This window comes from Plecotus auritus, assembly GCF_963455305.1.
Source record: "Plecotus auritus genome assembly, chromosome: 6".
NCBI lineage: Eukaryota > Metazoa > Chordata > Mammalia > Chiroptera > Vespertilionidae > Plecotus > Plecotus auritus.
The window spans coordinates 61,299,500-61,313,347 of NC_137773.1; the positions used below are offsets into that span (position 1 = coordinate 61,299,500).

Sequence of the window (13,848 nt, forward strand, 5' to 3'; positions counted from 1 at the left end):
TGAGGCACAGAGAGGCTCAATTACTTACTCAAAGTCATCCGTGGCAGAGCCAGGATTCAAATCCACCCTGGCACCAGAGCCCACACTCCCCATCACTGCACCACACAGATTCTGATTATAGTAACTTGAGACTTGCCGTGCTTCAGCAGGGTGCTAAGGCTCTTACACACTATGCATTTAGTCATCATGACAGCCTTATGAGGTAATATTTTACAAATGTACTTACAGAGGCAATGAGCAACCTGAATATAGAGCAAACACAGATGTGTCTCCAGAGCCTGTGCCTTAATTACAGCTTCGTGCTGACATTCGAAGTAGGGTTGTGATACTGGGTTATGAGTGATCAGTGTGGCATGGTGCCACATATGCTGCTTAGGAAACTACTCTCTTCTGATTACTTGTGTCGGGGAGGCAGCCTCCTGCAGGTGATGATGGCACGGTCCACTAACCTCAGATACCAAGGATATTATGGGGGAGGAAAAATAATGTTCCTTCCAAGTCCTTCTAGATGGTATAATAATCAAATGGATATGAGGCAGACTATGGAGAAAATGACCAATTTTATGATGTATGTACAAATGGGGGTTCCATAAGATTATGGGGCAAGGACACCTCCCTCAGGAGCTTAAGGCTTACATATGCCATGGTGAGTGAAGGACAAGGGGTGGGGGTGGATTTGGTTTGGGACTTCAAAGTGGAGGAAGTCAATTCCCATGGCAATGGAAAAGCAAAAGTTTGGTAAATAAATGTTTGCCGGAGTCGTCTTTAACAATAGGACACAGAGGGGACTTTGAACAAAAGGGCCTAGCTAGGTTCCTCCCTGTATATCCCACACTAAAGATTAAAACTCTGGTTATCTATGATGATAGCTCCTTTCCGGGATCAAGCCTTCTAAATTCTTTTAGGCAGTGAGGGGGAAGGCCCAAGGTTTTTCCTAAGTCATTTGTTTCTAAAAAATAACCAGCTTAAAATAATCAATATCCCAACAAGGCATATTTTGAGACGGCAAACTCTGCTTCCCCACACTAGCTCTCTGCCAAGGTGCCCAGACTCTTTCAGTATCACCCTCAGGGTGAAAGCCCTGAGCTCAGAAGTCCTCAGTAAACTCAGGCTGGTTAAGGAGAGGAAGTCCCACCTTAACTCCGGAGCACCGTGGTCACCTGAGCTCAGATGGCGAAGGCAGGAGAGCGGAAATCCCAGAGCCGGGAGGAGATTTTCCTAATACTGTATAAGCTGAGCCTAGGATGTCTCTGTCTAGGAGGTGCCTGCTTCTCTTTAGCCAGAGGAGAGCTTGGCTCCCTGGGGGAGGAGCCTGTTGCCATAGAAACCACCGCCCAGCGTGGGAAGCTGGTGAATGCTCTCAGGACTCGGCCTGGTCTGGGAAGCAAGGGCTGTCTGAGATTGGCCATATCTGTGATTATTTATGACTTTTGAAGTCCGAAAAGTGGGATTACTTGGTCAAAAGAAATAAATGTTTATAAGGTTCTCTCTGAACTACATGTTGGTTTTAAAATAATCCAATTTACCCGGACAAAGAGGAAGGATGGAGGGAGAGGAAGTCAGCGTCTAATGAGACTTCTTCAGTTGGCCTATATCAGCCAACTCCTGGCTCCTAGCCGCTGTCAGTCAGGGCCCGGCCCCACCCGGCTCAGATCTGGGCTCTGCATCCGCCAGGTCAGATACCAAGGGAAATTTGCTTTATAGAATCCCTGACTCTAACTCCCTACCTGGTAGTCAGAACCTCTGTATTGATTAATTAAATGCGGTAAACCGCTGGAGCAAGCAGTAACTTGGCACCGCCTTGAATTTAATTGTCAAAATGAGAAGTGTGATCATGAAACTGCTGGAGAGAAAAACTTGATGCTGTGTGCTCCTCAGTGTGGACATCAATGTAATTAGGAGTCCAGAGTCAGGCCTGGGAGGTTACCCTCCAAACATACTCTGGACAGATAGAGTCAGTCAGCCAGGCCAAACACTGACAAAACAGGAGTGTTTGTTGACTTGCTCTTGCCTTTTATTTTTGTCAGAGCAAGACAAAGAATAAGGAAGGGGTGGCATGCTGTATCAGCAGATGGTGGAGCCTTGTGTTTTGCTTCAGTCTTCTCTGTAAAGGACATCTTCCTACTGGGGAAGGGCTTCCGAAGGCTAATGAGAAGGAAGTCGCACCTGGGTAGGCCGGCCGCACAGGGTTCCAGCTGCCAATCAGACACAAGCGGGTTTCACTCTAATAGTATGGTTAGTACTGGCAAAGGATACGACGTGGGCGATACAGCACTTTCAGCTCTTCAGGAAGCCCAGAAGCTTCCTTTGCCCCTCACCTGCTTGGGGATGAGAGCCAAGGGGTAGGGGTGGGGAGGGTCACCTTGACACACAGAACTCACAGCCCCTTTTTCCTGCCAGTCTTCTCACAGCTCTAATAATGCTTCACACCGTACGTGAAGCAGACATAACATTCTCCGTGTATCTTAACTACTGTTTTCAAGGGGACAGTGCTGTGGGAAAACAAGGGCATTCTCAGGTTGGCCCAGGCCTCCTGTTAACCTTTCAACCACAGGATGTGTTGTGGGCTGAATTGTGTTCCTCAAAACGATATGTTGAAGTCCCAAATCCCAGTATCTATGAATGTGACCTTATTTGGAGAGAGGGTCTTTGCAGATGTAATCAAGTCAAGGTGAGGTCATACTCCACGAGGGTGGGCCCTAATTCAATAAGACAGGTGTCCTTACCAGAAGAAAAAACAGAGACACACGAAGGCAGTGCCATGGAGAGACACACAGGGAGAAGACAGCCACATTACCATGGAGGTAGACCCACCTACGAGCCAAGGAGTTCCTGGGGCTACCAGAAACTGGAAGAGAAGGCAAGGATCTTCCCCTAGCATCTTTAGGGAGCTTGATTTTTGTACTTCTAGCCTCCAGAAGTGAGAGAATAAATTTCTGTGGTACTTTGTTACAGCAGCCCTCGGAAACAAACACAGTAGGTAAAAATAGAAAAACCAGTTGCTCTATATAATTCTTAAGTCCCTTGGCTTCAACAAGTGACATTCCAGGTCTTTTTGTGTGTGTGTGTGTGTTTTTTTTCTTTTTCTTTTTAAGAGGGCCTACGATAGAAGAAGCAACAGGAGAGAGCCTTGGCAGGGCTGCTCTGGATTTCTAGAAATGCTACAGGAAAGAAATGAGTGTAGGTGAGGCTGCTTTGGCTCACTGGGAAGCCAGAGAAAAGGGGGCCTTGGAGACAGGTTCAGGGGGTTAGCTCAAGCCCATTGCTCCCCTGGTTGCAAGTCTCATGGGGTCCCTTAGAGTTTAGGAGATGCACGCTTGTGGGGGAAGAAGCAGGGGAAGGGAAAGGCACAGGCGTGCTCCCAGGAGGGAGAGCACGCCACATTCCAGGTTTTTGAAGGAACATATGATTGCCAAATCACAGACCCTCATTTTTATGAGATCTTAAGGAGAAGGTAAGTTTCTTAAAGACCGGAAGTAGAGAAATACACTTTTTATTTACAAAGTTCAGGCTCACAAATTGTAGGCTAAGGAACTCTGCCAAGCATAACTTTACAGAGGAACAGTAATGGCATGGTTACAAGCACCTAGAAAAGAAAGCATTCTGGGTTCCATAAGAATAAACTATACTAGACCTATTCTGAATTCCCTTTTTGATAGAGTTGTTAGACATGATTTTAGTTATCCGTTCAGTATGATTCAACATGGCAAAAATGCCAAGAAAGGTAGAGTGAACTCAGAAGTCATTAGCGAAAGCATGGGGCCTAGATCAAGGAAAGCAATGGCCTTGCTCCGTTCTGTGTTGAGCAGACCCCACCTGGATTTTGTTGTCAGGATTGGGCAGCACCCTGTCGGAAACTCACAGGCACCCTAGAGGGGATACCAAGATACTGAGCAGGGAGTCAGCGGTGCTCGATCCGAGTCACTTTTACTGCAAACACTCTGCCTGTCTTGGAAGGGCTACCCTGACACTTGAGAACCAATCCACATGCCTGTGACTTGTAGGCAGGACACTGTGATTTTGAGAGATTCTGTTCATTTCCCATTTTAGTACCATCAGTGCCTAGTACCTCACCTGGCACATAATTATTTGTGAAATGCAGAACATTAAATGGTAATCCCAAGGGCAGGCCAGTTCTGGTGTAAGTTCTTGGGTTGCAACCGGGTCAGCTGGTTTCCTGGTTAATCCATTTCTAACTATATAACCCCACTAGGTTAAGATCAACTTGGACCTTCTCTTTTCTTAAGAACACTTACAGGGAAGATTCTTTCTGCTTCATCACCATTACTTTCAAATAACCCTGTATGGTCTAGGACCTCCCCATAGCTACTAAAGAATGGCCCCTAACCACCCAATGTGGGGGACCTCCAAAAGCCACTGACAATAGAGAAGTAGGAACCTCTTGGGGTTCAAGCCAAACCACTCACTCAAACTGACTTATAAAGAGTCTGGGTTGGCTGGAAGGAGCCTGATTTGGAGGGGCCACCCCAGGAGTGCTGTGAATCCATAACAATATCTCTTCTGCAATTGAGAGATAATATCTCTTCACTTCATGCCTGAGCTAAAGGCTGGAGTAATTGTTCCTTACCATCCTCTTTCAGAAGACCATCAAGCAATAATTTTCATAAAGGTTTTTGAAAAGATAAGAAAAACTCAATAATGATTGCATTAGGCAGTTTCCAGGCTCCTGGTTTCAGGTTGCCTCCTCCTGGTTGATTGCATTTGTCTCTCACTGGAACACACCGCCTCTCTAATCAGCTGGCTTTGTTCCACTGCGGAATTGCCTGATAACTGGGCCTGTCTTAGCCCATCCTTGCAGGGCACTGTGGCCCTGAAAGAGGCATCGTGCCAGTCACAAGACCAGAACTCTCATTCACTTTTACTCCATAATGTCTACTCCACGGGGGGCTGGTCCTGTGACCTTTCTGAACTTCAATTCCCACTAAAATAATAATTGTGCCTGCTCTGTCTGTTTCTGGATTTGCTTTGCTTTGTACTTTGAAGATGCTGTCTAAATTATAAACCACCAATCAGATATGAAGAATTACATCTCCCTAGTGTTCTCTGGTCCAACTGTTTTCCAATTCTGAAGTGAACATTTACTTTTACATCATGTTATGTCACTCATTCCTTTGTAGAAGGATTTTTGTCATTCTGCATCTGTGTATTGGGTGCCTCCTGTGTGACAGGTACTGCAATAGGGGCTGGCAACTTAGCGGTAAAAGATAGAGCTGTCAATAATTTTCAGCAAGGAATGCTACGGAGCACACAGGAATGGCAACCAGTCCAGACTGGAGTGGGAAGGTCTGGGATTGGAGGAGTTGTCAGAGAATCCTTCCTAAAATGGGTGATGTTTTTGTTGAGTTCTGAAGGAGTCAGGAGAGGATGAGAGCATTCCAGGCAGAACAAGTGGGACGTGAGGCTAGAAATTAGTGTTTCTCAAAGGGGTGCTATTGGCAGTTTGAAAGGACAAATGTACTTGTATGGACTCTTCCATGCACTGGAGGGTGTTTGGCATCCCTGCTCCCAAGCACTAAATGTCAGCAGTCCCTCCCCACCCCGCACCCCAAGTACATAATCAATATGACAGCCCAAAATGCCCCCTCGCATTTCCAAAGGCATGCCCCACCACTCCATCAGGGGGTTTGGTGCCATTGCCTGGGTAAGAACTACTGGAAAAAAAAAAAGAAGAAGAAGAAGAAAAGGAAGCAAAAAAACATAGTAACATGTCTTAGGAACTAGAATATGACTAGGGAGGACAGAAAGTGGAAAAAAGTGAGGAAGGCACAAGCCAGATGACAAATGGTCTTACGTGCCATCTTGAGTTTACTTTCGAGGAGCAATTTCCTTGATCAGAAGATATAGACTCTATATAAAGGGCTTTGGCACATAACAGGTGGCCAATACATTTAAGATCTCTGTCTTCCACATCTTGCCAGAATCTTCCCTGTAAGTGTTCTTAAGAAAAGAGAAGGCCCAGTTTAGTTAGCACATGTCCTGTTCTTAGGCATATGCACTGTCTGTATACCTCCCAATGTACATAGCAGTCAAACTGGCCTATGACGGTCAACTCTTTAATGTCTACTCAACTGGAGGGAAACATTGGGGAGGGCAAGACAGCTCCAAGATGTCAGTAAGGTCTGTAGCGGGCCCAATCCCAAGCATCTCGGGCTCTTCTCTGCTCTTGTGACCCCAACGTCTGGAGGCTGCTTGAGTTCTCAAAACCAGCAAACTCCAACTCAGAAACTGTGCTGTTACACACCAACAGCCACTACCACCGCTGCCTGTTGCCAGGGAGTGTCCAGGGGAAGATGCAGTGGCCTGTAACACATCCTGTGGTAACTCAGGCCCAATTTATAAAGGGTTTATTTGCCAAGACATGCTAAAAATAAGGCTGTACTTTCCTATAATAAACAGTGTTATGGGTGTGAGGGTTCTGGTTGAGCCCTCCAACCTCACTTGCTCAGACAGTAGTTAAGCCATCATGATGAGGGTATTTAGGACCCAACTATCCTGTGTAATGCTGTTTCCCAGGAAGAACTATTCCCAATTCCAGGAAAAGATCAGAACATATAGGACCTCCATTTGCCCTACCACACCCCTGGCTCCAGCCACCCTGCATTACCGCTCTCAGTTCCTGGGAGCCTTCTCTTGCCTCGATGCTTTTGCCTATGCTGTACTCCATGTCTGAAATGCACCCCACTTCTCCTGCATGTCCCTCTGTGGGCTCCACAGCATCCACTTCCTCTTGCACTCAAAGCACTTACCACTCTGAGTTGCATTTGCCTAATTACTCATCCACCTCCCACACTAGGTTGTGACCTTTCTGAGGGCTAAGAAACTGTTACATTTTCTCTGTATCCTCAGTGCCCATTCAGTGCCTGGCACACACCGGACCTTCAATAAGTATTTATTGGAATGAATGATTGCATGAGTAGGTGAACCTTCTCTGACTACAAACCCAGCAACAGACCGAGGATCTCTCCCACTTCTCCACCATCTTCTGAGCACAGAGCCTCATGCCAGTTGTATGCCCCAGAGTTTGGGTTGAGTGGGGAAGAGGAGAGAGGTGAGGAGAAAGGATGTGCTTGGGGAGGGGTCAGCATTAGATGAATTTGGTACCGGATGGGCTCAGCAGCACAAATGAGAAGAGGGACTCCCATCATAGCAAGTCAGGCACCTTTGTGATGGTCTGTCTTAGGAAAAGGACATTGTAAAATAGAGTGGGGGTAGGGTAGCCTGCCTATAGTTTCAGGTATTGGTTCTAATTAAATTGTAAAATAAAACAGAACATGTGTCCACACAAATTCCTATACATGAATATTTATAGCAACATTATTCATAATAGCCAAAAAGTGGAAACAACCCAATGTCCATCAACTGACAGATGGATAACAAAATGTGCTATATCCATATATGGGATATTTTCCAACCATAAAAAGGAATGAAATACTGATACCGGTACATGCTACAACATGGATGAACCTTGAAAACACTATGCTATGTGAAAAAAAAAAAAAAGCCAGACACCTAAGACCCCCATATTGTGGGAGATGGCAAAGCAGGGGGTGGTAGTTAAAGGGTACAGGATTTCTTTTGGAAGTGATGAAAATGTTCTAAAATTGGTTGTGGTGATGGTTGCCCACATCTATGAACATACTAACAGTCACTGAATAGTACACTTTAAATGGGGGAATTGTATAATATGTGAATTACATCTCCTGAGAACTGTGCACCACCTGGAATAGCATGCTAATATTGGCATGTCTGTGCATTTTCCCAGGTCTGCCAATTTCACTGGATCTCTATGACCCGCTCCCCCTCCCACCACCAAAGGTAATCACTGCTCTGCGGAGCTGACTGTCCCATCACAGGGCTCAGTGCAGTGCCTGACTGCAAGGAAAGAATATGATGAATATTTATATTATCAAATATGCAAATTCACAGTCTTGTTCTTTAAGTAAAAATGATCAGTGCCCACTTTTAAACTAGGAACTAACCAAGAAATAGAATGCAATAGGATTCCGGAACTGCCTTCATTGCTGTAGAAAATGGATTAATTGTGAATTCCATCCTGATATGTACAGTTTTTTAATTCAAGTATTATTTGTAATGTGAGGATCTAATCATTTTTATATGATTACATGCTGATCATTTTTAAGTTAGTAAACACTTCAAAAATAAGTTTAATGATTTGGTAGGAAATCAAGTTATGTATAAATATAAAGGTTAAGTTTTTCAACCTTTAACTAAAAACTTTTGCATCATCAGATAAGCAATGAGCTCTGTTCATCCCCTGAAGCATGCATTTAAATGTACTGTATGATTTTTTTCTCTGAATGGTTAGAACCACAGAAAGCAAAGAAATGTCATTTGCATTGTTTGACTTTGGGGAACTGTATTTTATTTCCTGGGCAAACACCGAGAGTTGGAAAAAGGTAGTAGAGGCTTGTTGAACTGAGCTGTTCTGCATTTTAAAAATTTACATTGGTGTTTCAAGCTACTTGAAAAGTCTAAGGAAAGAGATCATCTTTTTTCCCCAAAGGAAGTTATCTAATTATCTAATGCTGACCCGTCCTCAAGCACACCCTCTAAGTTTGAACTTTCCGTGTGTCTAGTGCTCTTTGTAGAAGCCATGCTCACTGCGTTCCCCTTTGCTTATCAGCACGCCCTCTTGCCGACTGGTACCACTCGCGGTGCCTCGCCCAGCTTCGTGCCTGGCCCGGCGGCGCTACGCCGGGAGCCGTGCGCCGTGGTTGCCTGTCCCTGGGTCGATAGCGCACTCACATTGTGGTGACGGACCTGAGCAGCCCAGCCGAGAGCATGGAAACAGCTGACTGCTGACTCAGAGGGGCGAGCGAGCCACCCACGAATCTCATTGCAGCTCGCTGCTGCATCCCTATCCCACAATCCCTTGCTTGGGTTTGCTGCAGTCTTTTCAACAGACGCTGAGTGAGAAAAAGATGTCCTGTAAGATAAAGATTGATTTGTTCGAATGCCGAAAGGGGTCTTCCACTTGTTAAGGACCCAGCAACATTCCTGCGGACTTTGCTGAGCCTCCCCTCATTTCCTCCATTTTTCTCTTCCTCTGTTCTGTTCATGAGCTGGCACATCCCTCCATAGAGCAGAAGATATGCTGGGCTTCTGATGATGGCTGCACTGCATGGTAGGGAATTTTAACCGATCTCTTTGCATGGTGCTTCCAAACTGGAGGTGTTAGCAGACATGTGCATTGTGCTTTTGGGTTCCCGCGGAGCTGCCTGCAGCTTGGGAGGGTTTAATGCTTTGCATCGTTGACTAGTTTGCAGAAATGAGTAGGTTCTAAACGTTCGGATTGCTTAGTATTATGCCAGGTGGATAACTGATTTCTCCTGCTCTCTCAGTCCTGCCCCCGCCCCACCTTTTCTCTCTTGGTAATGCTGCATGCTTTGTAACTATGAGATAGAGGGAGAATCCGCTCTTTGCTTAAACAAAGGCACCGATTCACAAGAATAGGAAGAAAATCATGCAAAATTATATCAAGTTCTTAATGTGATATAACTAGCTCTTTATTTTTACTAGTCTTTATTTTAACGTATATCTCGGCTTATTTTAAATAGAAGATTTTTTTCCCTCCTGCATCTGTTGGGTACAAAGATGGGGATGCAGTATTCAATTTGCAGGATTCTTTCCTCGGTACCCCAGGGTGGAGTAGAATGTGCATTCGACCCTTCCCCCACCCAGTCCTCTGTTAGAGAACCCTGGGGTGAGAGCCACGGTTCCCAGTTACCATTGGAAACCCATTCATTCATAATGCATGACTTGACCCTCTGGATTCCAAATGCCATTGATGACCAGACAATATGCAGGAGATGATTTGTGTTTTTTCCTGACATTTTTTTCCCCTGCCTTTTCAGTAGACTCAAATCTGGGTGGAGTTCAATGGTAGCATTACAGAAGAAAAAAAGAAATCTAGGTTTGCTTCCTGAAACAGTGGGCATTATCTTTGTATCCAAGATTTTTTTCTATGAGTATGCCCCACCCTGTCATTACTCCTTATTTTGGGGGGATAGGAGAACAAGTAGGAAAACTATTTATTTTAAACTACAAATTAGGTGGATTTCTGAACCAAAAGATAAGATGCTATTTCTATCTTAAGAAAAGATAGGTTTTACTGTTATACTTTATGGAACAGATCTAGATTTAGAATGAGGCATTTAAGGAATTGTTATTGGTTCTTCTTTGGCTTAGATCATATTATGGAAGTTTTATTCCTCATGATTAAATTGTTGGCGGTGTGTGTGTGTGTTAATTTAAAAAATTAGACTATGTAAGGAGAGCCATTTGTTCGCCCAGATCCTTAAATTGATTTCTTAAGTGTTAGGATTCCCTTCTGCCTCCTGTGAACCTACTTCCCCGTGCCTTTGATTATCTGTCAGCAGATGCCTTAGCAGCACAGGCCCTAACCCACTGTAATGTTAAATAATGCACGCCCCTCCCCAGCAAGCACACAATGCAAAGTTTCTTGTGTGCGGTGGATGAGAAAGCAGCTTTCTGTTGCAGAGATGTGAGTAGTGGCCTTTCCTAAACCTCTAAAAATGCCTTTCCAATTTTCTCCTAGAAAGACACAAGTGATTTGCATTGGAAAGGTTAAAATACAGCCGAATGTACAAAGGTTCTCTGATCAAATGTGCTGGTTCAAGAAATACAAATGCAGCATGTGTAACCCACACATTTTTAAAACGAAGAATAAAGTCTATACACGTTTCACCAAGTTATTATTAAAATCCTGGGATGACTTTTCTTTTATGATAACAAAAGGTTAAGTAAATTCTGCTGTGTGTGAAATAAAGTAAAAATACTCATTCTTTATCTTAATAAGAAATGAAAATATTCTTCATTTGAATATCCTTCGACATTCATTTCTCTAAACTTACAGCTTTCTTTTATCTGTCTTTCTTAAGTAGAAAAAAAATCCTAAATATGTAACAAATTTCAAAAATTTAGTTAATCAATTTTTAAGACTCCCTTGTTCTTTTTTCATTATCTCTCAAATGACGACTTTAACCAAACATGGGTATATATTATTGAAATGTATAGAAGAAAAATACTTTCAAACTTAAAAAATTGCTGCTGAATTATTTATTATCATAGCTTTTTTTAAAAAAAAAGTGTGACTGAATTACCTCTAATTGTGGCAAAATTATAATTTGCACACACCTTAAAAAATGCGAATGCCATCTGTACCCCTTTATTACTTATGTAAGGATTTCAGTGTCAGAGTAGAATTTGTTCTCTGAATATTATTGTTTAGGTTGTCTAAATTTAACAAATCCTCCTAGAATTTGGAGATTTAGATTAGACCAGCCACTGAGGAATAAATGAGCCCAGTATAATTATTCAGATAGCATCATTGAGGGAAATAATCATTACTGCTTTTTGCACGCAAGTCTTTCTACCCACTTCTTTACCTCCTCTGCCTTTATAGTCTCAATAGCCTCCATTAAGTGCTTTATTCTTCTTCTTCTAGAAAATGTATTAATTTAAGTGGATATTTATTCTAATCAATAACAGAATTAAACAGTACACTTCCTATTAACCAGGGGCAAAAGGGGTTTGCTGTCAGTAGGCCTGTCTTTCAAGTTCTGATGTGGAATACATTTCTCTTTCCCCTGCTTGCTAACCTCGCTTAACTCCCAGAGTTAGAGCCCTGGCGACGCTCTGCCATTTTTGTGGTCCAAGAATATTCGGCCTCTTTGTGTAGTCCCCAGGGAAAGCAAGGGAGGGCACTTGGAAAACAAGGTGGTGGGTGAGGGGAGAGGAGACCCCACTCATCTCGGTGGCCCCAAGACACTGTGAGATGAATGTCGATTAGCCTGACCACTTAACACTCCATCACCCAGACCCAGCCTTCTGGAAGTTGGAACCCCCAAAGCAAATCTTAAGAACTGACTGCAAAGGTGAGGACTTTTATGAAGAACGCAATGGCAAATAGTTATCTATACTAAGGAAAGAGGTAGAGGAAATAGGCATAAATATTATAAAAACAAGTTGGGTACTCAGCTTGTAAATCAACTTTCATATAAGCAAAACCCAGCGGTCTAGGGAAGCTGGCATGCATCTGACCCTGGGAATAAGAGCCTTTGGGAAGCTTGGGCACACCCTTGTCTGGAGACAGAAGTTAAAGTAGATGGTCCCTGAATGTCCTCCAACACACACACTTACACGCACGTACACTCATACACTCACACACATACTGTCAGGAAGGATATTGCATCTGGCCTTCTAATTTACAAAAAGACCCATTTGGGATCGCAGCTTGATTTAACCAGAATCAGGTCACCCTGTTTTAATTTCCTGAAGAGTGTCCTCTTTTTTTTTCTTCTAGTTGTGGTATCAGCAACAATGCCAATTCCACTGCAGGTCAATGATAATATGCTCACAAATTTTAAAAATGAAAAATACATTCTTTAATCGTGTTTCAACCTGTGCCTTGAGCTCGAGGGACCACCTGTCCTGGCAGGTGAAAGACAGTGTTTTGTGAATTACAGATAATCCTACTGGTTCGAGATTTCCTTTCTATAAATGTAGCAGAAGATTTTTAGCTTCTTGAAAGCTGACTTTAACATGCCTGCAGAGCAAGAACAATTGGCCTAAGAACAATACAAAATGTAGCCATATTAATAAATTCAGCTAAGTGGCAACAAAGAGGAGTATCCCAGGAATGCCATAAAATTAAGCAACAGACATGGAAGCCAGTGCCTGTAGAATGACGTGCAATCAGATATGCGTGCTGCCTCTTACTCACAAGTCACATGTTAAGATTTTATTTTCCAAAGGAATCCTGACCTGCTTCCCAACCATGTTTCTGAGACCATCCAGACAAATTTTCACCAACTCTCTCCCCTTTTCAAGAAGAGTGCTTTTCAGTTTGGCTTTTCTCCTCCACCCTCCCTTCCAGCTCTTCCGCACAGTGGTGTCAGTAATAGGAGTTTGGATAGTGTTCTAATCGACGTGGTATAATTTGGGGTGGGAAATATGGTTACAACCATAGAATTGTGGACACAGGCATTTTTCTTTCATTTCATCATCTTCTATCAAGTTCTCCTTTTCCATTTGGTTGTAATTCCCACCAAGCTGTAGATTTGCGAAAAGTGAGCCAGGAAAAATACCAGCGATGATGAGAGAAAAGAAATACTGGGATGGGGTTTTTCTCTGCCCAAGGACTTTGTGATGTGATTGTTGCATTGTTTTTACCTGAAACAAGCTGTGTTTAGTTGGCAAGCCCCCACTGATAAGGAATGTATGTGTCAACCTTCTTAGACTTTTACTTTCCACGCATATGTGTCTTCCACAGTTCTCAATTTATTTTCCTGCATTTGTGAGTGTGTTAAAATATGTCACTAAATGTAAACCTTTGGATGATGGCTTCTGTTGCTAAGCATTAGATTACCACATGGAAAGGCAGGTACTGTCGGATATGAAGTGAAGACATTCACATTGCTGGTAATGACCTTGTCCTTTATCACGTCATTCAACAAGTACCCCTCTTTCCTGCTATTGGGACTGAGTCCATTTCCATGTTATAGTTCATTTGTTCAGTTAATTCAAAATATAATGCATGACTTCCAGGCACAGCCCTAGAGCTGGGACTACTGCAGTGAGAAATCAGAAAGAAAAGAAAAAATCCCTTAAGAATGCTACACCACCTTAGTGGAGTGTGGGAGGAGATAATATGCAAAATAAACACATTACATAGTTATATTAGAAAGTGACCAATACTATGGGAAAAACAGAGCAAGGATGGGCGTAGCAAATGCTAGGGAGTTGAGGACAAGTTTCAATTTTAAGCAATGCTCAGATTGAGAA

General features: G+C 43.3%; 1 protein-coding gene across 15 annotated transcripts in view; it reads left to right on the plus strand.

The window, feature by feature from the left end:
- TRIM2 (tripartite motif containing 2) overlaps positions 1–13,848 on the plus strand; it is a 127,507-nt gene that overhangs the window by 69,853 nt on the left and 43,806 nt on the right. Inside the window, exon 2 of one of the 15 annotated variants that reach the window (XM_080673053.1) lies at positions 7,784–7,836. The exons of 12 other annotated variants lie outside the window; for them this stretch is intronic. In XM_080673053.1, coding sequence (XP_080529179.1) covers positions 7,784–7,836 — 53 coding nt within the window. Of the gene's footprint in view, positions 1–7,783; positions 7,837–8,779; positions 9,167–13,848 lie in introns of those variants that run through there. 2 more of the 15 variants (XM_080673060.1, XM_080673064.1) reach the window with 2 other exon arrangements.